The sequence below is a fragment of the Ovis canadensis genome, chromosome 13, assembly GCF_042477335.2.
Source record: "Ovis canadensis isolate MfBH-ARS-UI-01 breed Bighorn chromosome 13, ARS-UI_OviCan_v2, whole genome shotgun sequence".
NCBI lineage: Eukaryota > Metazoa > Chordata > Mammalia > Artiodactyla > Bovidae > Ovis > Ovis canadensis.
In genome coordinates, this window is record NC_091257.1 from 90,118,714 (window position 1) to 90,144,196 (window position 25,483).

The 25,483-nt window shown below is 49.1% G+C and overlaps 2 protein-coding genes across 6 annotated transcripts in view; one reads left to right on the forward strand and one right to left on the reverse strand.

Moving 5' to 3' along the window:
• Positions 1 to 8,952, forward strand: part of SLC12A5 (solute carrier family 12 member 5) — a 34,751-nt gene extending 25,799 nt beyond the window's left edge. For both annotated transcript variants that reach the window (XM_069548689.1, XM_069548690.1), the window contains exons 17-26: positions 985 to 1,153; positions 3,038 to 3,233; positions 4,089 to 4,258; positions 4,711 to 4,842; positions 5,950 to 6,057; positions 6,924 to 7,046; positions 7,139 to 7,338; positions 7,678 to 7,692; positions 7,968 to 8,101; positions 8,309 to 8,952. In XM_069548689.1, the coding sequence (XP_069404790.1) occupies positions 985 to 1,153; positions 3,038 to 3,233; positions 4,089 to 4,258; positions 4,711 to 4,842; positions 5,950 to 6,057; positions 6,924 to 7,046; positions 7,139 to 7,338; positions 7,678 to 7,692; positions 7,968 to 8,101; positions 8,309 to 8,400 (1,339 nt within the window). In that variant the 3' untranslated portion in view covers positions 8,401 to 8,952. The remainder of the gene's footprint in view (positions 1 to 984; positions 1,154 to 3,037; positions 3,234 to 4,088; positions 4,259 to 4,710; positions 4,843 to 5,949; positions 6,058 to 6,923; positions 7,047 to 7,138; positions 7,339 to 7,677; positions 7,693 to 7,967; positions 8,102 to 8,308) is intronic.
• A 2,741-nt stretch (positions 8,953 to 11,693) lies between these two features.
• The window catches only part of NCOA5 (nuclear receptor coactivator 5), a 30,586-nt gene continuing 16,796 nt past the window's right edge, over positions 11,694 to 25,483 (reverse strand). For 2 of the 4 annotated variants that reach the window (XM_069548693.1, XM_069548694.1), the window contains 6 exons: positions 22,048 to 22,374; positions 18,953 to 19,089; positions 17,797 to 17,923; positions 15,786 to 15,985; positions 14,081 to 14,424; positions 11,694 to 13,636 (listed from right to left, as the gene is read on the reverse strand). In XM_069548693.1, the coding sequence (XP_069404794.1) occupies positions 13,589 to 13,636; positions 14,081 to 14,424; positions 15,786 to 15,985; positions 17,797 to 17,923; positions 18,953 to 19,089; positions 22,048 to 22,374 (1,183 nt within the window). In that variant the 3' untranslated portion in view covers positions 11,694 to 13,588. The remainder of the gene's footprint in view (positions 13,637 to 14,080; positions 14,425 to 15,785; positions 15,986 to 17,796; positions 17,924 to 18,952; positions 19,090 to 22,047; positions 22,375 to 25,483) is intronic. The other 2 variants (XM_069548691.1, XM_069548692.1) reach the window with 1 other exon arrangement.

Genomic DNA, 25,483 nt, shown 5'->3' on the forward strand with positions numbered 1-25,483 from the left:
TTCAATCCCTGGGTCAGGTAGATCCCCTGGAGAAGGAAATGGCAACCCACTCCAGTACTCTTGCCTGGACAATCCTATGGACAGAGGAGCCTGGTAGGCTACAGTCCATGGGGTCGCAAAGAGTCAGACACAAACTGAGCGACTTCACTACTACTACTACTGTTTGATTCACGTGAAAATCGGGGCTTAGGGAAGGTCTCAGGGGTCGTGGAAGGCAAAACTGGAGCCAGAATCTTCCCCTCCCGCCTCTCAGCCCAGCTGCTTTCTAACTGCTTGCTCTGCAAGCCCTCCTTCTCCTTCAGGTTCATTTTGCTAAGAGTAAGGTCTGGAACTCTAGAATGAAGACATCGTGGACTTGTCCTCACTCATGTCTACTAAACTGGCCTTTTAGAGACTGGAGCTTTGCATAAGTAGTCTGTGAATCCTCAAATGCTTAGCACAGGATCTAGCCCAGAGTAGGTGCTGAGAGGATGCTATCAAACTGATGGTTGGCTGCGGAGGCTAAATGAATAAGGAAACAAACAGATAAATAGATGGGCAGATAGCTGAGTGTATACATGTATGGGAGTGTGGTTGGGTGACATCCATGTGTGGATGGGTGGTGGCAGGTGGATGTGAGGGTAATTGAGTGAATAATGCATGTGTTGGTAAATTAACATGGACGTGAATGGATAACTGAAGGATAAAATAGATGGATGGTTAGGTGGATAGGTGGATGGATGGGTGGGTGGGTGAGGTGGATGGGTGGGTGGGTGGATGGATGAATGCATGGGTGAGAGAGATACATGCAGAGATGGATGGGTGGGTGGATGGAGAGACGTGTGGGAGATGACTGGATGGGTTGATAACCCAAGGACATGGGTGGATGGATGTTTAGGTGGATGGGAGATGGAGGACAGGTGGTTAGTGTATGGAGTACGGGTGTATGAGTTATGGTACTTGGGGAGGCGGCGGATGGATCACGTGATCTTGCACCCACTTCAGGCCACAGCTGCTTGTGCTGGTACGTGTGGACCAAGACCAGAACGTGGTCCATCCACAGCTGCTCTCGTTGACCTCCCAGCTCAAGGCAGGGAAGGGCCTGACCATTGTAGGCTCTGTCCTTGAGGGCACCTTTCTGGATAACCACCCCCAGGCCCAGCGGGCAGAGGAGGTGAGTACAGGCCTCGGTGGGGGGCACGTGGCAGTTGGGAGGACAGTCCCTTGCTTCTTTTCAGTTTCTCCCTACCACCTGTGCCAACAGCTGGGGCTCAGGCTTCTCTGTCTTCCTCCTCAGAAGTGGAGTCCAAGGGCTCAGTGACTAAGTTCCTTAGAATCCAACCTGCAGAACCCAAGAGGATCAGGGCCAGAAGGGCCTATTTTATGGATAAGGAAACTGAGGCTTAGAGCAGTCAGGTCATTTGTTTAAGGACAGAAAGTGGAGACTCAGAACCTAGACTCCTATTCCAGCTTTCTTCTGCCAAAGCATAAATCTTTTAAAGTGTTTTCACATTGGTGAATTCTTCCAGTTCCCACACTGCATGGGGTTGACAGGATAAGTATCCAATTTAGTAAAGGAAGAGACTGAGGCCCGGAGAGGGAAAGCGGCTTGCTGAAAGTCACAAAGCTGGCTGGAAGCATGGCAGGATTTAAACCCAGGTCCTGGGGGCTGGATTACTTGCTCTTGTTCCTATCTACTGGTCCTTGCTCACGGAGCAGTGGGCAGAGCCAGCGTGAGATGGGGCAGCAGGGGTCTGCAGTAAGTGGCACTAACAGGTGTCTGGTGGGTGGCAGAGGAAGCGGGTTCTGTCTGTGATTCAGGCCTCTCTCCCCTTGGGGCCATGGTTAGAAGTGGAAAGGGGAAAGGGGGCCTCAGGGAGGTGAGATGAGATGGGGTGGGGCACCCCTAATGGCTTGTGACAGCCGCTGTTTCTGCCTCACTGGGCCGTTCACACCGATCTGTCAGGGCCCAGGGCTGGAGGCCTCCACTGGTCACTTTAATTCAACATGCAGTGGCTGTACATGTCCTGGGTACCGACACTGGGGTAGGCCCTGGGGGACATGGAGAGGTGGAAGAACAAACCCCACCCCTCAAGGTGGTCACAGGCTGGCGGGGGAGCGAGAACATACACAGAAGGCTCTCCAACCCATCTGAGGTTGACAGGGGCTACCTTAGAGTTAGTAACCACAAAGTAACAGAACGTATTGAGTGTTTATGATCTCTCAGGCTGTATACTAAGCTCTACACATCATGTTATGTCATTCTCCCTCTTCCTAAATGAGGTAGCTGTCACAATGCCCATTTGACAGATGAGAAAACTGAGGCTCACAGAGGGAGGTGATTTGCCCAAGGTTACTCTGCTCTTATTTTCAGCCACTGCATGCTGAATTAACAGATTAGGGCAGAGGCAGAAATTGGAGCACTTGCTGTTTGACATTAGGGGATTGGTTAAGAGTGTGAAGGATGGAATCAGACCCTTGGATTTGAACCTCTGCAATAATATCCATTATCCATATGGCCTGAAGCAAGTCTTAATTTCTCTGAGCTTCAATTTCCTTAGCTATAAACTGAGAGTCATAAAACACTTCCTTCATCACGCAGATTGAATGTGTGTTTTAAATGCCTACTATTATGCTAACTTTTAAAAATCATTAAAACCAAATTGTCCGGCTAAGCAGAGGAGCCTAGTTTCATTCTGGTCTGGGTGGAGGGGTGGTGTTTGAAGAAGGTGATGGTTGAATTGGGCCAGGCAGGATGTCATGGACAACATGGGGGAGGGGGAGTCTGGGTGGTGGGACAGAGCTTCCCTGGGGAATCTGTGAGCCATGGCAGGGTGATGGGAAGCATGGGGTCTGATCATGAAGAGCTTTGCTTGAGTAGTGGGGAATAGGGGCCATAGGTGACGGGGTGCCAGGGGCTGACATGATCAGAGCTGAGCTTCAGGAAGATCGGGATGATGGAGAGGAGAGATGGGAGGTAGGGAGGCTGCAAGGGGCTGAGCAGGGCCAGGCAGGCCTGGGCCTGAGGCTGGCCCTTTTCTGATCCCTGCCACCCCAGTCCATCCGGCGCCTGATGGAGGCGGAGAAAGTGAAAGGCTTCTGCCAGGTAGTGATTTCTTCCAACCTGCGAGATGGCGTGTCCCACCTGATTCAGTCCGGGGGCCTCGGGGGGCTTCAGCACAACACTGTACTCGTTGGCTGGCCCCGCAACTGGCGACAGAAGGAAGATCACCAGACATGGAGGAACTTCATTGGTAAAGCTGGCTGGGCTGGGAGTGGTGGAGGGCTTCAAGGGGGTGGGTTCTTCTTTGGGCCTGCGGACGGCTTCCCAGGCATAACAAGTATGGATTCAGCATATACAAGTGATGGTGTTCAAAGCTGGCCAGGTGCCAGACACTGTGCTGGGAGCCCAGGGACTTAGGTGTGAAGGAGACAGACTTGGCTCTTGCAGGGCTCACAACCCTTCAGGGAAGACAGTGCAGGCCAGTGGGAAGACCTACAGCTTTGAAGGCACTACTGAGGCCCGGGTCTAAATCTAACCTCTGGCCCTTCCTTGCTGTGTGACTGTTCACAAGTGCCTCACCCTCTCTGAGCATCGGATTCTTTGGTAGTAGCGGATAATAAGTCACACAGTAACTAACACTTACGGACTGCATTCTGTGCGCTAGACAAGTGGTGGCTTTCTCTAAGTCTCGAATTCTCTTAGCAGGCCTGAGAGGGCTAGGCATGGCTGTCTCTATTTTAGGGCCGTGAAACTGATGCATGGAGAGATGAAGGTCACGGCAGCTGGTAAACCCTGAGGCTGCTTTATCAGTAGATCCCAGTTAGAAGGTAGTTGGGAGGATTAAGTGAGTGCCGCAGGGTCGCCTTCTTAATCAGAAAGGGCAGGCGTCCTTATTACCACTTGACCAGTGGGGAAACTGAGGCCCAGAGAGGTGTTTTTTCTTTTTTCTTTTTTCCCAAGTTCAAACGCGGCCCAGGCAGATGGGGCTTTTCTGACTCCTCAGCCCAAGGCCGAGGCGGGAGGAGGGATGGGGAGGAGTGCTGGGTGCCAAGGAGGGGACCAGGGTCACTGTTTTACCGTCTGCCATCTTCTTGGTCTCCCCCAGAGCTGGTCCGGGAAACCACGGCTGGCCACCTGGCCCTGCTGGTCACCAAGAATGTCTCCATGTTTCCTGGGAACCCCGAGCGCTTCTCTGAAGGCAGCATCGACGTCTGGTGGATTGTGCACGACGGCGGCATGCTCATGCTGCTGCCCTTCCTGCTGCGGCACCACAAGGTGCGTGTGCGTGAGCGTTCCTGTGTGCACGTGCTCGTGGCCGCGTGCGCGCTCCCGTGTGCACGTGCTCGTGGCCGCGCACGCTCCCGTGTGCACGTGCTCGTGGCCGCGCGCGCGGAGGGGCTCGCGGGCTTCCGCCCAGCTCCTGGTAGAGGGCTCCAGTCACCTCCTTTATTCTGAGGTGCTGGGAACTGACTGTGTCTCCCCTGGCAAATGTGCTTGAATTATAGAGGAGAGCTGTGTTTAACTCTAGCGAGTGATGCTTCAAGGGGGGGCGGGGGGACCCTCACCTAATCAGGGGCATTTTTGTGGGGAGTGGCCACCAAGATAGAGGATTGGTGGACTACCTGGATGTATGGGAAGGTGGGTGGGAAGGGTGAAGGACGAGGTCTGGCCCCGGGTCTCCGCACGGCATCTGGACTGGACCTTTCTGGGTCCCCTTCATCTCTCAGGTTTGGCGGAAGTGCAAGATGCGAATCTTCACCGTGGCCCAGATGGACGACAATAGCATCCAGATGAAGAAGGACTTGACCACATTTCTGTACCACTTACGTATCACCGCAGAGGTCGAGGTGGTGGAGATGGTGAGCCCCCAGGAGCTGCCTCTGAAGTTTTGGAGTCCCGCTGGCCTCTTTGCCCTTGGGCCCAGGACCAAATAGGGGAACCCCAGTACCCATCAGCTTGTGCTGCTAAGGTCCTCCCCACCCCACCCCCCCACCCCCCACCCCCCGCCCCGCCAATCCACCTTTGGCTGCACTGGGTCCCAGTTGTGGTACTGAGGCCGATTTTTGTGGTGGGTGGCATCCTTAGTTACAGCCTGTGAACTCTTGGTTGTGGCATGGGGGATCTAGTTCCCTGACCAGGGATGGAACCTGGGCACACCCATCCACTTTTAAACCTCTCACATGTTCACCCAAGAGCCCTTCCACCCATCCATCCAGCCACCCACTCACCCACCCTGCCTCGCCTCCTTTATATGAACAGACATGTCTAGGAATGTTGACTATATGGGAGGCACTGTTCTATGCACTTTATATATACATTACTTCTCATAGCAACCAATGAAATAGATATAGTTATCCAATTATCAGTATTTCCATTTTACAGATTAGGAAGTTGAGGCACAGAAACATTAAGTAATTTGCCCCAAACGTGCACCAAGTGGCAGAGCCTGGATTCAAACTCAGGCAAACTGGCTCTAGAGTCCACGCTTCTAGCAGTCACACTCTAAAGCCTCTCGTCGTCCATTCCACTCAGCACCATTTATCCGTCCCTCTAATGGTATATTCATTAATCCGCCCATATATTCATTAATGTATTTATTCACTCACTCACCCATTCATTCATATGTGTATGTATTCATTCATCTCTGTGTTCCTTTTTTAACTTCTTCCCCCTCTCCATTCACCCAGGTAATTAATTAATCAACTCATTCATTAATTCACCCATTCATTCACCCAGTCCCGGGCTTGGCTGAGGAGGGAATGAGCTGCCTTGCCTTCAAGGAGCATTGCCCTCTGCTTTGTCCTTCCTCCCACAACTGTTGATTAAACTAGGTCATTGGACAGGGAAGTCCTAGGCTGGCAGCAGGAAGGGGGCCTGCCTCCCTTTTCTTGGCCTTGCACCTGAGCTCGGAGCTCATACTTTCCTCCCTTGCCCCTCTCCCCCATCCCACCCCTGCCTGCCCACAGCATGAGAGCGACATCTCTGCTTACACCTACGAGAAGACCTTGGTGATGGAGCAGCGTTCCCAGATCCTCAAACAAATGCATTTAACCAAGAATGAGCGGGAGCGGGAGGTGAGGTTGCCCTGGCTGGGCTTGGAGTATCTCAAGCTGCTGCCAGCTCTGGGGCTGCACAGGTTTGGGATGGCCCACTCCTAGTCACTGGTATTGCTGCCTCCTGGCGCTGGTTCCCCAGCAGCAAGGGTGCACGCTGCAGCTGCCTGTCTCCAGCCTCCCAGCCAAGACACAGAGGGGCTTTGGCAAGGGTGACAGATCTGCTCTCGACGTGACTTCTGGGGCCCAAGGGGGAAGAGTGGAAGCTAAATGTGCATGGATGGTGGCTCCTCAGGGGTGTGGGCTGCAGCGTGGGGGATAAGGTATCATGTGATAGACCCTTAGAGAGTGAGTAATGAGTGGATATTTCAGGATGCAGCTGATGATGAGAGCTGGGGGCAAACCTCCTAGGGTGTGGATGGTGGGTTCTCAGGGGTAACAGTGATGAATTCTCACGGGGTAAGGCTGGCTGTAAGGTCTCTCCCGTGTGGGTAACATGGGCCCATCAGCCCTCTGGCATTTGGATGAAAGCCCCACCCCAGCGAGTGGGGTCCTTGGGGCTGGGGACAGAAGAGCTCTCAGAGGTGGGTGACAAGACAATTGTAAGAAGTGCACCGACCAGTCAGAACCGGCCCTGAGGTGGAGCTCAGCTGGGCCAGGTGTCAAGCCTTTGGTCGCTGGAGGGTGGGAAGGCCAGGGGTACTGGAGAGGAGTCGGGGTGGCCATATCACTGGGACAATAGCTATTTGGTGCGGAAGCATTGCAGTATTTTAACAACTGGCACAGGTCCTGAAAGTGCACATCCTGGCTGAACATCAGCTTTGGGGTTAGCTTTTTGCAGGGCATGGGTAGTGATTACCATGGCACCAACTTGTGTCCCTCCCTAGATCCAGAGTATCACAGATGAGTCTCGTGGCTCAATCCGGAGAAAGAATCCAGCCAACACCCGGCTCCGTCTCAACGTCCCAGAAGAGACGGCTGGTGACAGTGAGGAGAAGCCGGAAGAGGAGGTATGCAGCTCGGGTAGTTTGGCTGCAACCGGTGGGAGCAGAATCTTTGGTCTCCAAATGAATTGTGCGCCATCCCTTCTTTCATCCCTTAGGTGCAGCTGATCCATGACCAAAGTGCTCCCAGCTGCCCTAGCAGCTCACCATCTCCGGGAGAGGAGCCTGAGGTGGAGGGCGAGGCAGATCCAGAAAAAGTGCATCTCACCTGGACCAAGGACAAGTCGGTGGCAGAGAAGAACAAGGGCCCCAGTCCTGTCTCCTCTGAGGGCATCAAGGATTTCTTCAGCATGAAGCCGTACGGGCCTGGGGGCTAAGGGCTGGGGTCTGGGGTGAGCCTACAGGGTCTTTGCTCCCCATGGAGAGTAAATGAGTGGAAGGGGTCCTGGCCTGGTAGTTGGAAGGCCCAGCCCAGAACTCCCCTTGGTTGCTCTGTCTGAGGACTTAGGTTGGGCTTGATTGCTAAGGGTCAGAACGCGCAGGTGCAGGCAGTGGAAAGGTGAAGGCTGGGGGTCTGGGAGAACAGGAGTCGTCTGCACGCAGGGTGTTGATGGTGGCTCAAGTCCTCAGCTCCTCCTGCTTTTTCTGACCCCTCTCCTTTTTCTTCCTCTCTTTGCTTCTCTTATGTTTCCTGAAGGGAGTGGGAGAACTTGTAAGTGCTTCAGAATTTTTAAATTCTCTCCTAGGTTGGCCAGGTTCCCTACTTTTCTCACTTTACCATGAACCCTCAACTCGTGCCCCTGACCTCTGGGGTCTCTGAGTAGCCCAGATTGGAGTGGTCTAGGGTTGGTGGTCCCTGGCTTGCAAGGAGCAGATCCCAGCAGCCCAGTGCTGGGGGCGGGGAGGTGCCGGAAGGGGCGACTGGATCCAAGAACCCCGTCTCTCCTAGCCTTACGTGCCCTCCTCCTCCCTGGCTTCCTCCCGCAGGAACCAATCCAACGTGCGGCGCATGCACACCGCCGTGCGGCTGAACGAGGTCATCGTCAAGAAATCCCAGGATGCCAAGCTTGTTTTGCTCAACATGCCTGGGCCTCCCCGCAACCGCAACGGTGACGAAAACTGTATCCTGGGCTTAAAATTGGGAGGAGGGAGGGAGGCGGACATCAGGGGACTTAGGTCCTAGCCCTGGGAAGGAATGGCTGAGCCGGGTCGGCTTCAGAATCAGCACCTCGGACAGGGTCGCGAGCCCCGCGTTCCGCTGGGGCCAACGGGAGCCTGATTCCATGGGGGAGGAAAGGGGACGGTCTTTCTCCTTGACGGGCGCTCAGACATGGAATTCCTCGAGGTTCTCACCGAGCGCCTGGACCGGGTGATGCTGGTCCGCGGCGGCGGCCGCGAGGTCATCACCATCTACTCCTGAGAGCCAGGACCAAACACCCGGGCCCGAGCGCGTCCGGCCCGCGGCCCCGGAGCCCTCGCCGCGCCCCCCGCCGCTGTCACCGTTTACATACAGACCCTGTGCCCGCGCCCTGGCCCCCTTTCCCCGCTGCCTGAAGCCCGGAGGCCACGTAGGCTGGGGCGGACCCGAAGACCTCCCCTCCCGGAGACCAGAGTCCCGTTGGCGCGTCGGCCCCGGCCGCCCTTTTTCTAAGCCCGGCCTCGCCCCGCCGGAGGAGACGCTGCAATAAAGATCGGAGGAGGCTGCGGAGAGGAGCAGACCTGGGGCTTCGAGGACCCCCCGGTCGTCCGCCCGGCCCCTTCCCTCTCTTCCCGCGCCCCGCCCCGCCCGCACTCTGCGCCCCTCCCCCGGCGGCCCGGAGCGCGCGGGGTGGCGAGGAGGCGCCCCGCCGTCTGCGTTCTACTTCTTCTCGCGGCCACGAGCGCGAGCCGGCCGAGCGTATACATAGTGTACAGGAGACATCGCGTGTATTTTTAACGTCCCCATATTTCTGTGACTTAGAAGCGCAACGGACTTCTCTTCTCGCCGCAGTCGCGCTCTCCCGCTGGGGGCGCGCCCAGGGAAGGCGGAGGCCTCGGGAGGCTGGGTTTTCCTTGACGTCCGAGCGTTTGAGAGCAAAAGTGCTTTTAGGCCCAGGCGGAACTCGTGGTCCCTCGACCACTCAACCCCTCGACGCCTCCTCACCCTTTCCGCGCCCCCTTGGCTTCCGACCATTCTTCCCTCTAGATCTTTTCGGAGACGAAGTGAGACAAGTGTCCCAACTTTTCCTGGATTCGCCTCCCAGCGAATGTGAGCTTCCACTAGTGGCTGCAGAGACGCGCGCAGCCTCTTCTCATCGGCTCTTTATGCAAGCTGGGGCCAGGAGAGGGGAGGGGCGTTCCTTAAGCCAGAGGAACTGAGAGAGGCCCTCGCCCCCGCCCCCAGGAAGCCCCGTCCCGGTGCCTTCGCTGGGGGAGCAGGCGTCTCTCCTCCACCGGCTTGTCGCCTACTCCCCTATCCAGTGGCTCTTCGCCAAAGACTGAAATCGGGGGGTGGGGGGTTGAAGGGCGGCCCCTCCCCCGGAGTTTCCTCCCTGGGACAGGTGAGGGAGGAGGGGGCGGTTCTGGGTTAGGGGCCGGACCCTCCGGGGTGGCCCCAGCGCTGCCCCTGACTTTTCCTACCCTGTTCCCATCCGGCAACTCCGGCCTCGGGGACCCAGCCGCCTTCTCCGCGTCTGGGGGCCGGGCCTCGCTGCCTAGCAGCGGCCTCTAGCTGCGTCTCCCAGGCACCTGGGCCTGGGGGAGAGCTGGAGTCGCCACTTGCTTAGTTCTTAAGCGCCTCTCTGCCCTCCTCCAACTAGGGCCCAAGGCCTTTGGCTTCTCCAACACCAATCTTTGGCGCTTCTGCTCCGCCAGCCCGGCCAGAGGTGCCCTCTTCCCTTAGAGAAACCCCGTTGGCCGGGTTCCCTTCCCCCAGGGCACGTTACTACGGGGGGGGGGGGGCGGGGACATGCACTGCATGCTCGTTCCAGCGCCCTCTGGGGCTGGGTACAGTAACTCCAGCCCCAGGGCCCTGACTGCACCTAGTTAGACATCCCGTCCACCTCCCAGAGCTGAGGCTTCTGGGGACTCCTGACCTCACCACCTCCTTTCCTTTGAGCCCAAGGCAGAGCTGGCGCTGGTGCCATCTAGACTGGGTCAGGTGTGGCTGGAGGAGGTTTGGACGCCTGCGGTTAGACCAAGGCCTCTCTGAAATTTGATCAGGGGTCTGATAGATTTTTTCGGGTAGTAATCAGAAGTTGGAGGTATTAGACACCAGCACTTCCCACCCCCATCCTCCAAGACCTCCCTCTGAGAACCACAGCTGGGTCTAGCCTTCTGGGGGCCTAGCACTCTCAGGCTGAAGTGGTGGGCTAGGCAGAACCGAAAGGGGGCTGTATTAACATCACTTAGGGAACCAAAGTTGCACTATCTGGGCCCAGGCTGTCTGGTTGGCAAGAGCAGTTTCCATTGATGAAAACAGACATCCCACAACAAACCCCCAAGTTTTCTGTGCTACATGTGCAATATTTGTTATGAATGTTCTCACCCGTCACTCATCAACTTATCTTTATAATCATGTAGCTAGATGTTTCATGTCCATTCAAGTGACTTTTATTCTGAGTGCAATATTTCAATAGCCTTGTAGTGATAACTAGTGTTGCTTTTGTTTTAGACGATCTATGTGCAGGGCAATGCAATGAAGTTGAAAACCCTTGTAAATAGGAGAGGTTGCAAACCAAATCAAGAGTATTTATTACTATTATTAGGCCTGCCTTTAATTTTCAGTGTGTCAGTATCTCGCATTCTGCCTCAGTATTGATCTTGTGTTCTTTGTGCCAAGATGAAAAGGAGAGGGTTGGTTCTTTCCTTTATTGTTGAATGCTCCCATTTAATGCTTTATAGCTTTTACTGTATTAATTTTTTAGACTCCTGTCTGCACAAAATGCAATAAAAATAATTTTATTATACCCTTCACAGCCTGAGGTGTGCTGTTTGGACACTCCAGGTGGGAAGAGGGGTATTCAAAGTGGGCCCCCCGTGAGGACCGGACTCTTAATCAGAAACACTGACCACCACTGACAGAAGAGTTTGTTGGCTGATCCTCCAGGTCTAGCTGCCTAGTTTGTGTACTGATAGTTCTGGAGCCCTGCCAAACACCCAAGACGTCATCTCCAGGGCAGGCTGGGCGCTGATGGTGTCTTCATCCCTGATCTACTGGCAGCCTTGTGGTGGTCACTTCACCACATCCACCCCGTTTCCCAGTGGGGAGCTCTGTGAAATGCTCCCCAGTGCGCCCACCTGGGACACTGGTTCTGCCAACTCCTTGCATGATGAGCTGGCAACAGACAAAATCAAAACAGGAGAGCACCCCTCTCTCCAAGGCCTTTTGGTCAGAAGTGGCCTCCTCGCCATTCCGTTTTCATTAGAATAAGCAGACAAGCCTCTGACACACTGAAAGTCTGCCACAAACAAGGATGTTTACACACCATTACAATTACCCAGCAGGCTTTTACTCCAAACTGTTGTTAAAGCTTCTAAATAGGTGAGCTGTATGAGAGAAGCTAGGGTTCAAAGAGGTTTTGAGGCCCGACTGCAGGCTGAGGACAAAGGGGACAGACCTCACGACAGATTGAAGCCAGTCAGCATGGTCAGGGACCCTCACCTATGCGCTTGGGAAGGAGTGCCCACAAAGAGGCCCTACCGACACTCACACCCAAAAAAAGACAAGAGGGCTTTCACTTTTACATTTTAATTAAAAAGTAATCATTTCATCTTATTGACAACACAGGAGTTCCAAAGAGGGGAAAAAAAAAACAAAAACAACACTATATATAACACAAACAGGTCAGAACAAAACACTGCCATCTGGGGACCTTGAGTTTTGGAAACCAATGTTTACTCAGCTACTGGCAAGGACTCAGCTGAAGTCACTGCTCTCCCATGTCTCCGCCAGGGGTCCCTTGAGACTGATCCACAAGGTGCTAAGGAGCACCATCCCTAGGGAGAAGGCAACTTCCTTTGGCTCCACTTAGAGCAGCAGGCAGAGGTCCTCCCTCTAGTAACTTCACTCTGGCTCAGAAGTTATGAACAGCCGCCTGCACCAAGAACATGTCCAGCTACCAAAAGTCTGACATCAAAATGGTCCCTACCTCCTGCTGCTCAGAAAACAGAACAAGAGCCTGATTTCTGGGCCAAAAGCTCAGAGCAATCACTGAAAAAATGGGTGTTCACCACCAGAGTCTAGGGTGGTCTTCTCAGAGCCAACTCCATGAAACTACCACTGGTGAGGAAGAGGCTGACAAAGGGTTCAGAGTGGTTGGGGCCCAGATTCACAGTTTGGGTTAAACTGCTGGTGACCGGTGCTGCTCAGTCCACGGAAAATCTTCCATTGCGATGAAAGCCACAAAGAAAAAAAAAAAAAGAGAAAAACCAAGAACTACTCTGGGTCAGGCAGAAAAGTGACTGCCATGGCCCCTCTTCAACAACTCCCGAGCAGCCTGCTTACCACTCCGCAGGCAGCCCCCACACTCGTGGGACAGGGCGCACTGGCACCATGCCTACCAAGCCCAGCTTGCGGCTCTACAACCCTGCACAGGGACGCAAGCTGGAGCTCGCGCTCTGGTGGGCCTGTGTGAGGCCAGAAAGCCTTGGGGAGGTTCAAAATGAATAAAGGCAGTGGCTCTCGCCATGAAAGGACTACCCCAAACGCAGCCAGCTGGGACTTGGCTGCTTTTTCCTTCCCCGCCCCCACATCGAGCTGACAGAGACAAATGAAATACAAACGGAGCCCAGACACCTATACTGCCCATGACCCCAGAGATATTTATTTTCTATCAAAAAATAAAAAAAAATAAAAAAAATAAAAATAACCCCAACAACAAAAAATACACCTCCAAGGCAGTACAAACTCTGACTCTGGAAGGAATAAGTAACAATAGCCTTGGGCAGAAGAGAGCAGGTGGTAGAAACTTATGCCATTCGATGTGGACCTGGGTACGCGCAGAGAACATCCTCCAAGTAACTACTTAGAACGCAACAGGTAGGAGGCCAGGGGAAGAGGGACCTGGGGGAAGTTGAGATTTAGCCTCAGTAATGCCTCTGGTACGATCCCATGGGGGCCTGGGGCTGCCCCACCTGTGCTGTGGTCTGGCTAACCAGGTGGGAGAGAGCAGGGCCACTCTGGATCAGGGTGTCCAGAGCTTTCTGTACACTTGGATTGTCAAAGTTGATACTTGTGGAAGACACGGGCCTCTGGCTAGCCAAGTTGCTGGCAGGTGCCAGGAGGGTGGAAGGCTGGCCAAAGAGCCCTTGGGAAGGAGCCCCAGGCCTGGGGCCCATGTTCCGAGCAGATCCTGCCTGTCCCAAAATGCCTGGAGGCTGATTGCCAGAGGCCTGTGATCTTTGCTGAGGCTGGCTGTTCGCTGCTGTGGAAAAATTCTGGTTCTGGGTGTTTCCGGCAGCAACTGAGGGGGATGCAGAGCTGCTATTGGCCGCAACCGTGCCACTATTGAAGAGGCTGAGGATTTTGGCCTGAAGCTCTTGCTGGGAGGTGGGGGGTGCAGCTGGAGTGGGTGTAGCAGACGGGAGCACTTGGCCACTCTGGAGCGGTTGAGAGCTTGGCTGTGTCTTCAGTGAGGCACCCGAGGTCGCCCCGAGTGGTTGACGGGAAATCGGGCCTAGAAGACAGAAATAAGAGGTATCTGGTTGAAAAATACCCTCCATGGGCAGGCTTAGCAGCCCAGGGAAGAACAACAATCACTGATTACATCAATCACACAGTACACAGACTATAACATCAATTTCCCAAAGGGGCCATTTCATAGTATGTGCTGTTTTCAGTAAACAGCTTAGTTCCCCCAGAGAACTACTTTAAAAAAAAAGGGGCATCCATCTTGGTTCCCAGGGAGCCAGCCATACTAGCCCACCCACCACCACATTAACTACAGGGATCAGAATTCAGTACCCAAATCTTAAGTTACCATTATTACACCAGCACAGATGGCCCATGCAGGAAAACCCATGGGATGTGCTCATTTCCCTTCCCCACCCCAAAGAGCCCTGGGCCTGCCACCCTCCCAACAGAGCCTGGGGATTAGAGAAATGCAGAGTCAGAACTTCACCTCGGCCCTGCCACGTAGCTCACCAGGCAGAGAGTCGGTGCTGCTCCTCATAAGCCGCTCCTTCCTCTCTCGCAGGTAGTTGATGATCTTGTCAGTCTCTTCAGCAGTGAGGTACCTGTTGTCGGCCAGCAGGTTGAGGAGGCTCTGGATGGCTGGGGGGTGCCCCCCGCGCATTCCCTCCTCGGGGCCTCCTCGCTCTCTTTCCTGGAGGATGGCTTCATCAGCCATCTTGGCCGCCTGTCTGGCAATCTCCTCGCGCTCCTTCTCCCGGCACTCATTCTTATAGCGCTCGTAATTTCTGGCCACCAGCACCATGGCGTCTGCCTGGGGCATGTTGCGATGCTCTGTAGGAGGGAATGACATGAGCTATTTTCTCCCATGACAGATTTGAGTGCCCACCTGCTGAACTCTACCAAGCCTTTCCTGACCTCAAACAAGCAAGAAAACCATTTCACTGACAAAAAGCCTTGGAATGGGGATGGGGAGAGGTGGGGCGGGAGGGGATGCAGCTTGGAAGACAAAGAATGGGTTTCTTCAGTGGGAGGCAGACACCCTTGTAGAAAGCTAGTTCTAAGGGGACTTCTTAGATCACAGACGTGTAGTGAAAGCCAGAGAAACATGACATCTCACAGATTCAAAAAGACCACGTGGAGAATGACCACAGGAGGCAGGCCATGGGGGTCCACACAGCCCTTCTGGAAAGCCTGGCTTTCCACCACGCTCCTCAGGACAGAGCTGATTTTTTAATGTATCAAAAAGGTTCAAAGGTTATGGATTAAGATCAAATTATGACCCTCAATAACCTTCTCCCCTCAACCTTGGGCAACAAGATTTATAAGGTGATAAGAAGACTTCTTGGCACTTGATATAAATGTCTTCACACACCTTGAGGAGTGTTCCACAGAGAGGCGAATGGCCTGCTGGAGAGGCTTCTACACTCTATGCTTATGGGTAAAACTGGTCAGGCAGACAGAGGGCCCAGGGTGGTGGGAGAAGGGAAAAGTCTGTGCTGAGAGAGCAATCAGCAAGGAATCAGTTGACTGAGTCTCAACGATCTGGGAGCAAAGGACTAAAAGTTACTTCAGGCAAGGACTTCAGGGAACCGACCCTGGGCCTCCAGGAGGTCAAGGCCGCCTCCCTCTTCTCAAAGTCCCTCCACTGACTTCTCCAGCACACTAACAAAAAGTCTCCTAACTGCCTGCCACACGCTGTGCCCCTCGTTCCAAAGTCTGGTGAAGCAGGGGCTCCGCCACCCTCAGTGCAGTGTGTGCCAGGGCTGGGCTGGCTCTCACTGGTGCGAGCAGACTGTGCGCCTCTCTTCCCAACTTGCCCTGAAGTGACTTCATGTTGGTGGCTTGAAATAGAACACGGTGGGAGTATTTACACCATGGAAGTCAGGAAATTCTATAAACCACGCCATCCCCACCCCAGAACTGGCTGTTAAACATTTACTAACACATCACTGCACATACCTAAGGGCTGAATATAACGTCATACACAGCAGGCCCAGAACTGTATGCAATGAAAGAAGATCAAACAAATAAATGACTGTGCAAGCTTCTGTCACGCACTTATAAAAGGGCTCTACCACATCTGAGCTGAAATACCTTTACCTAAAGCCTGCTGCTTCTGAGTAAGCCATAAAAAAATTAATGGACTAGCATCTGGAAGTTTCTGGAACTGTGACCCACTGGGGCCTCCATACCTTGAGGGGTTCCGAACATGATGTTGACTGTGCAGGAGCGGTGAATCTGGTGTTGCTGGGTGATGACAATAGCGAAGGGAGAGCCTCCCCTGCTGACATCCTCCAAGGCTTGGGACAGTGAGACTTCCGTGTTGAGGAAGATTAGATCTACTACCATGCCTAGGTCTCGGACCTTCCGCCCCACAGATTCAGCATAATCTCTGTAGAAGCAAACAGGATCCAGTTGAGTACTCCCTGATCGACTCCCAATCTGTACAGTGGCACCTCAGCCAGAAGACTTCAAATCCTAGCTCTACCAGTGTCTCCCTAGCACCCTCTTCAGGCTCTAAAAATCTAAACCAATTCCTTCTCTTTATATTGGCGGAGAAGTTCCCAATGGAACAGGACTTAGTATCCCAGGCCCTTCTCTTGATTCTCTAGTCTGATGGTCATTCCTAAATACCATACTGTTGCCTAAGATTTGTAGCACATTTCTGTCTTGGCAGAGGCTGTACAACACAGTGAAAAAAGCATGGGTTTTAAATGCTAGAGATAGGTTTGGATCATAGCCCTAACATTTACTTGCAAAGTTGAAGCTTTAAGCAAATCCCTTTACCTCTTACAAACCTCAGTTTCTTTACCAATCAGACAGGAATAATACGGCTCAGCTCATATGTCATTTCCTTAACTTTCTCTCCAATCTAAATCAGATCCTTGATATATTTCTTCTCATAAGACTCATGACCAATACATTTATATTTGTCATCTGTCCAACTAGGGTATAAGCTCCACAAGAGGAAGGGGCCATGTGTGTTTTGCTCATTAGCATTACAGCTTCAGGACCTAGCACCTGCCACACACAGAAAAAATTTCATGAATGAATACATGTGAAACATGATTACTATGAAGATCAGAAAAATAATTTAAAGCGCTTAACATGGAGTAGTACAGAGTAGGTGCTCAGAAAATGACAGCTATTATCATGCATTTAAAAATAAAAAGGCAAAAAAGTTATCTGCAAGTTAAAGCAGAATCTATTTTTAAACACGGCAGCCCAGAGCCTGTGAACTCTGCCTGCTGTTTGGTGTCTTAACACCTATTTCCCTAGCTTCTGCCTTGAAAATTAGCTCTTTAACCCCAAACTGCTAGAAAATACATGAAGTTCTTTACTAGCCACTTGGGGAAAGGGAATATAGCTGCTGCCAAACTTGCAAGCTGCTACACTCCCTTCTGCACCTCTGAGCTGCTTCTTCAAGGAAAGAATGTGAAACAGAGGTAGGAAGAACAGTGCCACGAGCTCTGCCTTGGCTGGCACGGCCACCTAACAGCTCTGCAAGGCCATGGCACTTCCCAAACAAAGCCAGTCTCTCGGCTGGTGAATGCAGACATGCCTGCCTTCCCACGTACGGGCTTGGGGTCGTCGCACAAAGGGGGCATCTACTGCTTCACCTGACCAACATCTACTCCCTCGGATTTTCCTTTGGGAAGGCACCCCTTTCCCACTCAGTCTGCCCCGGCTCCACAGGGTTAGTGCCACTTTCAGCACTATGCATGGGCACATGGCCTAGCCCTGGCCAATCAGGGCATCCCAGCACTGCTGGCCAAAGGGACAGTCCAGGGATGGGAAACAATTCCAGGCCTTCAGGTGGAAGCAACAGGAAAAAGCAGCTCTTTCCACGGGTTTGCTAAGCTAAGGAGATACATGTCAAGAGCTAGCGCTGTTCTGTCTTTTCAAGTAGAAAGCTTGTCTGAGAGTGAAGACAACACAAAAGACCAAGTCTTTATGAGAGGCTAACCCTGAATGCAGCCATGCCTGAATGTCCCAGTCAAGCAAACTAAAAACTTCCCTTTGGGCCCAAGCCAGTTTGCGGTGGGTTTTCTGTCATCTACAACTGAAAGAACTCTGGTTAACACAGTACAGCAATGTCAACGTACAAAGCCTTGGCAGTGCGTACAGCTACCAAGAAGACTAAATTTCTAATTTCTCTTCTGCTTCTTCTCCTCACTCGGGAAAAATCCAAAGGGTTCTTACTTAGTCTGCTTGTTGACCACAATCACAGAACAATCAACAGGCCTCTCAGCATCAAAGCGTCTCTGGATTTCCTCAAAATACTGACGATAGAGCTCTTCTCTACGACGCTCCTCACGTTTCAGACGCTCTGCAGGATGACACAGGGAAAACTGAAACACGGACGGTGCCTTTCTATAAAAGTAAGTCACAGGCCTTATTTTCAATCTTGAACTACTTGTAGGCAAAGGTTGTAATCCTCTAGACTACTTCTGAAAAAAAATTATTTTTTTACTATTATAAATTCATTAAAATGGAATGAAGGGATTACAAGGCATGGTTGCTTTAATCTGATACATGCTACCAGAATGTCCTTTAGGAAAGGCTGTTACTAATTCATCCTTTCTTTGGGGTGGATCACCTAGTGCTATTTCTCCATATCTTAATCAACGCTGAGTTTTGTCATTAAAAAAAAAAAAAAAACCTCCTGCCAATTGATAGGCAAAAGATAGTATATCATTATTATCCTAATTTTCATTTTTGGGACAACCATTTAAGACTCTTATTGACAGGTAATTGTAATTTGCTAAAAAAAAAAAAAAAAAAAAAATCAGGCAGTTAAAAAAAATCAACAAAAAAATCCTAAACAAAACCAGGCAGTAAAGTTCTGTAGCAAACTACAAATGAGGTTATTAATTTGACCAGGAATAAAACAATTAAAAAATCTTAAAGATGTATTAAATATATTGAGAAAATCAAGGCTTTAAAAAACATGTCTTTATCTAAAAAATAGATGCTCTTAGGTAAAAATTATAAATAAAACAACTCTCCCCACATACTACATAGGTAATAAAGATAGTTATATTTATTTGGTCAATGAGCAAAAAACAAACATTTAACCTCTTCAGCTCCAATGTTTAGTTCATTTCTTTTCTTACTGATAGTATTTCATATTTATTTCTTCTTGTTGGGTGACTAAACCAGATGACAGTACTACTTTGCATTTAAAAAATGATTTTCAAGCTGAATGCTCTCTACAAATGAACAGGCCATTTGTATTTCTTCTTTTTGTGAACTGCTTAGCCAAGTCATTAGCTCCTTTCCAGCTGGTTATTAGTTTCCTCTTTCTTTTATAAAGTGTTCTATTTGTGACAAGAATAAACTGTTTCTTCTACTTTACCTTTTGCACGAGACTGACTTTCGGGGCCTGGTGGGCCTCGTCCATCAAAACTATCTCTGTAACGGTCAAAGTAAGCGTCATCTCTCCTCCTGCAGTAGTCGTCCATTCGCAGGTATCGGTCGTAAGAGCCTTCTCTTCTGAAAAGGTAAAGAAACGTGCACAAAGTTAAAGGTTTTCTCCTGCAAAAATCAAATACAGAGAACTCTTCAAGACCCAGCCATCTGTGAGGAAGACACAGTAAGGCACAGAACTTTGGGATTAGGCAAACAAAATTAGTATCTGGGACTCACTGCTTATCAGCTCTGTGGCTGGGACTGAGTTAACCCACCTTCCAAAAGGACTGGGAAGACGTACAGAACACTCTCAGCATAATGGAAGCTCCCTGGCCCAAAGTACACACAAAATAACTGGTAGTAATTACTGATATTTGAGGAACCATTCTAGGCCCTACCCCAAGCCTCCTTCCTTGTGCTTTTTAAAAATTGCGGTTAAAACAAAGAATAAAAAAAATACACATATATAAAATAATTTTCATCATCCTTAACAGTCTGAACAGAAACTCACCCCCGATCTCTGTAACTTCTAATCTTACTATGAATTTGCCTTTTCTAAATATTTCATGTAAGTGAAAACATGTATTTGTCTTTTGTGACAATGTAGCTTAATATTTATTTCATGTAGCATATTTCTTAAGGTCTATCAAGGCTTAGCAAGTATAAAAATGACCTTTCTTTTTATGGCTGAATAATATACTGAATGGATATATCATACTTTTTAATCCATCTATTGATGGTGTCTACATTTGAGTGGTGTCTACCTTTTGGCTACTGTGAATAGTATTGCTATGTACAGTCACACCCATCTATGTAAGTTCTTCTTTTTAATTCTTTTGGATATATATTCAAGAGTGGAGCTGGTGAATCATTAATTCTACTCCATTTAATTTTCTGAGGACTGCCAAACTTTTTCACAGTAGTCATCAGTTCAGTTCAGTCGCTCAGTCGTGTCCGACTCTTTGCAACCCCATGAATCGCAGCACGCCAGGCCTCCCTGTCCATCACCATCTCCCGGAGTTCACTCAGACTCACAGCCATCGAGTCAGTGATGCCATCCAGCCATCTCATCCTCTGTCATCCCCTTCTCCTCCTGCCTCCAATCCCTCCCAGCATCAGAGTCTTTTCCAATGAGTCAACTCTTTGCGTGAGGTGGCCAAAGTACTGGAGTTTCAGCTTTAGCATCATTCCTTCCAAAGAAATCCCAGGGTTGATCTCCTTCAGAATGAACTGGTTGGATCCCCTTGCAGTCCATGGGACTCTCAAGAGTCTTCTCCAACACCACAGTTCAAAAGCATCAATTCTTCAGTGCTCAGCCTTCTTCACAGTCCAACTCTCACATCCATACATGACCACAGAAAAACCATAGCAACTAGACGGACCTTAGCTGGCAAAGTAATGTCTCTGCTTTTGAATATACTATCTAGGTTGGTCATAACTTTTCTTCCAAGGAGTAAGCGTCTTTTAATTTCATGGCTGCAGTCACCATCTGCAGTGATTTTGGAGCCCAAAAAGATAAAGTCTGCCACTGTTTCCACTGTTTCCCCATCTATTCCCCATGAAGTGATGGGGCCAGATGCCATAATCTTTGTTTTCTAAATGTTGAGCTTTAAGCCAACTTTTTCGCTCTCTTTCACTTTCATCAAGAGGCTTTTTAGCTCCTCTTCACTTTCTGCCATAAGGGTGGTGTCATCTGCATATCTGAGGTTATCGATATTTCTCCCAGCAATCTTGATTCCAGCTTGCATTTCTTCCAGTCCAGTGTTTCTCATGATGTACTCTGCATATAAGTTAAATAAGCAAGGTGACAATATACAGCCCTGACGTACTCCTTTTCCTATTTGAAACCAGTCTGTTGTTCCATGTCCAGTTCTAACTGTTGCTTCCTGACCGGCATACAGGTTTCTCAAGGGGCAGGTCAGGTGGTCTGATATTCCCATCTCTTTCCGAATTTTCCACAGTTTCTTGTGATCCACACAGTCAAAGGCTTTGACATAGTCAATAAAGCAGAAATAGATGTTTTTCTGGAACTCTCTTGCTTTTTCCATGATCCAGCGGATGTTGGCAATTTGATCTCTGGTTCCTCTGCCTCTTCTAAAACCAGCTTGAACATTAGGGAGTTCACAGTTCACATATTGCTGAAGCCTGGCTTGGAGAATTTTGAGCACTACTTTACTAGCATGTGAGATGAGTGCAATTGTGCGGTAGTTTGAGCATTCTTTGGCATTGCCTTTCTTTGGGATTGGAATGAAAACTGACCTTTTCTAGTCCTGTGGCCACTGCTGAGTTTTCCAAATTTGCTGGCATATTGAGTGCAGCACTTTCACAGCATCATCTTTCAGGATTTGAAACAGCTCAACAGGAATTCCATCACCTCCACTAGCTTTGTGTATGGCACAATCTCATACAAATTCCATCACCTCCACATCATCATGATTATCTGGGTCGTGAACATCTTTTTTGTACAGTTCTTCCGTGTATTCTTGCCACTCCTTCTTAATATCTTCTGCTTCTGTCTTCTTCACAGCAGTCATATTACTTTGCATTCCTACCAGCAATGTATGAGGGTTCTAGTTCCTCTACACTTCAACAACATTAAAAAAAAAAAATGTATTAAAGCCATCCTAGTAGGTATGAAGTGCTATCTCATTGTGGTTTTGATTTGCATTTCTCTGCTATCTAAGGATGTCAAGTATCTTTTCACCTATTTATTGGCCATTTGTACATCTACCCTGTGGTCCCGCATGGCCAAAACAATCTGCACTCCCATCTTTTTTTCCATTTGCACAACGGTGCCTTTCACAGCCCACAAGAAGAGACCCAGATTCATTCATTAAGCAAAATCCGTCTTCAATCACACATTCAGCAAATATTTATTAAGCAGCACATCTCTCGTGGTGATAGACACCGGAAACATAGGCCTGGGAAAGGCACTGCTGTACAGAGTTCTCAATTAGTTCAGCAGAACAAACATAAAAAAGACTGCTACCAAAAACAAACAAACAAACAAAGACCAGCAAGCAGAACGACTGTAGAGGTTACCTGTACATGGGATCTCGGGAGTCTCTCATCTCTCTGTATCTGTCGTACATGGGATCTCGGTGATCTCGAAAATTCCTAGTCTCTCTTAGGTCACGAAAGTCTCTAAGATCCCTCATGTCCCGAGCATCACGCATACTTCTGCTGTCTCGGTGATCCCGAATGTCTCTGCTATCTCTGTGGTCCCGCAAATCTCGGGGGTCTCGCATGTCTCTGCCATCTCGAGCATCCCGGCCATTTCTGCCATCCCTGGGCTCTCTTCTTGGACTTCCTCGAATGGGCGATCGATCACGTCTTGTATCTCGACTATCTCCAAAGCCATATGGATCTCTGTGGGAGGGGGCAAGAAGATGCTAAGACAAAGGAACTGAAGGAGTCTACCCTTGAGCTCTTTACTGGAGAAAGCCCCCACCCTCCAAGCATTTTTCTCTAAAACACAGCAGCCAGTGAGAAATAAGATGAAAATTTTAAGGACAGTCATCCATCTGGTCAGCAAATAAAGACTAGCAGGTTTTAGAATCTCCAAAGATTAGGATATTCAAGGAAGAATGTATGATCCAGAGCCAAGGGTTTTGACTGGGGTCATAGTGTTTATCAGACTTTGGGGGGTAATTCAATATTCTGTATACATGTTAAACTATCATCTCCACCTCAACAGGTTTTCAAAGTGAAAGGGTCTTCCCTCATTCATTTCCTCCCACCAAACTTGTTTGAAAGAGATTTTAAAAGGGGAGAAGAGTTGTGGGAGGTGTGTGTGCGTGTGTGTGTGTGTGTGTGTGTGTGTGAGAGATAAGGGGCAAGACTCATGAAGAAAAAATGAGCAAATGACACAATCTCGTACAAGGCTGGCACAATCTCATACAAAGTAATGGTGATCCAAGGAGTTATCCTTAAAAGTACAGAAAACGTTACTTAAAAAAACATCGAGCAGGATCAATCAAATAAAGGGGAAAAAAGAAAGAGAAGTAAATACGAGACACACAGTCAAGTACAGGAACACTCTATCTTCTTAACATATGAGTAGTGGTCTCTCTTAGCCTAAAGTTTATGTAGAACCTGGCTCCTTCTGGTCAAGGTGTTCTTTGTTTAAAAATAAAACAGCTTGAAGTCACAGGTGTTCAGCCTGATCTGATTCAATATTCTTCATGAGACTACCCCACTAGGAACTCTCATTCTCAACATGTTTAAAATTAAACTTCTTATTCAACCCACTCAGGCGCAGTCAGACCTTTTCACTTTTACTAAAAATCGTCTTCCCAATTACTAAGGTTTAAGTTCTTGAGAGTTAACTTTGATTTTTCTTCCCTATCAAGTTACTTGAATACTCTTTGTTTTTCTTGTTCATTCCCATTGGACTTTTAAGTTCAATCCAAACCTTTATTCTATGCTGGCACCACCAAGAATTTTTAAGATACAAAACCAAAATCCAATCTTCCAGATTTCAATTCTTTCAGCAAATACCAGATAAACCATCAATTTCCACCTGTTACCAACTGCAGCTTGGCTATCACGCTTCTGGGCACTCTTCCCTAACAAATTTGGCCCCTTTCCATTTATTATTTCTCCCTCATTTCCTGATCCAACTTCCTTAGTTCTAAAGCTGGTCTTATGATTTAACTCACATGACTTATTTCAGTATTTCTGTTCATATGGCTTTTCAACATGGAATGATTTTCCTGCACTAACTCAAGTATCACCTAATGCTCAAAGGCAAGTTCATGTCCCATGTCTTCCAAAAAATATTCTCTAATCTCTTGAGTAACTGCTGATCTCTCCTGCTAAACTCTTAGAGCACTTACTATTACTCACCTAGATCTGATTTACCTTTTTACAATGTTTCCTTGTAAGAACTGCTTTAAGGATTGCCTCCTCCGTAAAGCCTGCCCTGAACTCTTGATCTTTTCCAGCAAATAGGCCCCTCCTCCAGTCATTTCCATCTCAATAAATGGCACATCTACCTACTCAGTTGCTCAAGCCAGGAAACTGGATGTCATCCTTTCTTTAAAGCCCTATCCACTCTTTCAATGACATTTCCAAAATGTATTCACTCTTTCTCTGAAATTGATATCCATTCTGTCCATGTTTCTTTATCTCCATTGGTACCACTGAAGGCCAACCCCAAGCCACCTTTCCCCAAAACCACAGCAGAGCCTTCTAAAGTAGTCTCCCCATTTCTGCTCTTGCCTATTTCTCAATCTTCTTCTAGATTACTCTAGAACCATCTTTTAAATATGTAAAACCCTTCACTGGTTTCGCATAGTATTTAGAATTCAGTCCAAAATCTCCACTGAGGCTAATAAGATTCTGCCCTGCCTCAGCTCGTCTTCTCCAACCTTATTCCGCCCCCTCCCTAGTCTGCGTCTCTTACCATATTGACTTTTCAGCTATAACTAGTCAAGGTTTTTCCCAATGCCTCTTGTTGTGCAGCAGGAACTACTCCACAGTCATTTTTCCAGGTCTCAGGCTTAAGCATCCCTTACTCCATGATTCTGTTAGTTTAAAACTTTATTTTTGGTCCCTAAATTCTGGCCCCCTTCTCTCATAGCACTGTTTTCGCTCATGTTATTTATCACAATTTGATGTCACACATCAATTAACTTAACGCCCGTCTGCCCTGCTAGACTGCAAGTCCATGAAGACAAGGACTGTCAGTTTGACTTCATGATAAGGCCACTGCATAGGCTTATATTGTCTGGCATAGAGCAGATGCTCCATGAACCTGTTAAACAAGTCTTGCTCTGCATCCATATTTCTGTTGCTGCACTTATCACACTGTTCTGTAGTTATTTGTTTGCAATGGCTTCCCTACCAAACAGTAAGCTCACTTGAATGCTTTGTATCCACAGAACACAGCACAGAGTTCAGTAAATGTTTAACAAAATTAATTATTCAACTAAACTGCAAACCTCTCAAGAGTAGCATCATGTCTTCCTCATATTTTTGTCACCTACCATGATTACACATATAGACATTTATCATGATGCCCTCAGCTTGGAAGAAAACTTCATTTTCACTTCATCCACATGGTCACAGCAAAAACAATTTAAATGCCAACTTTGTTTCTATGAAAAGTCCTTGTCATATGTTTTAAGGCTCATAAGTACTCTTGATTGGTGGGAGCAAACATATGGGAGATCAGGGAATTTAAACAAGGATGGCTAAAGATTTTTCCTACTAGAATAAAGTGCAGAATAACTGAGATTCTCACTTCAACTTTTATTATGTCATAAAATCCCTCTAACATATGTAACATCTGATATAGTGTATACTGTGGGCAAACACCTAGGATCCAATGGGAAGGGACAACTGTAAAGTATTTCTGGATTAATGATCGGCAGATAAACCTGCCTTGGGGAGCAGTCAGAAAAAAGTCATTAGAGGTGGAATCATATTTCAAGTGCTCTTTGGCAATCAAGGCTGAAAGAGATCATGAACCTCA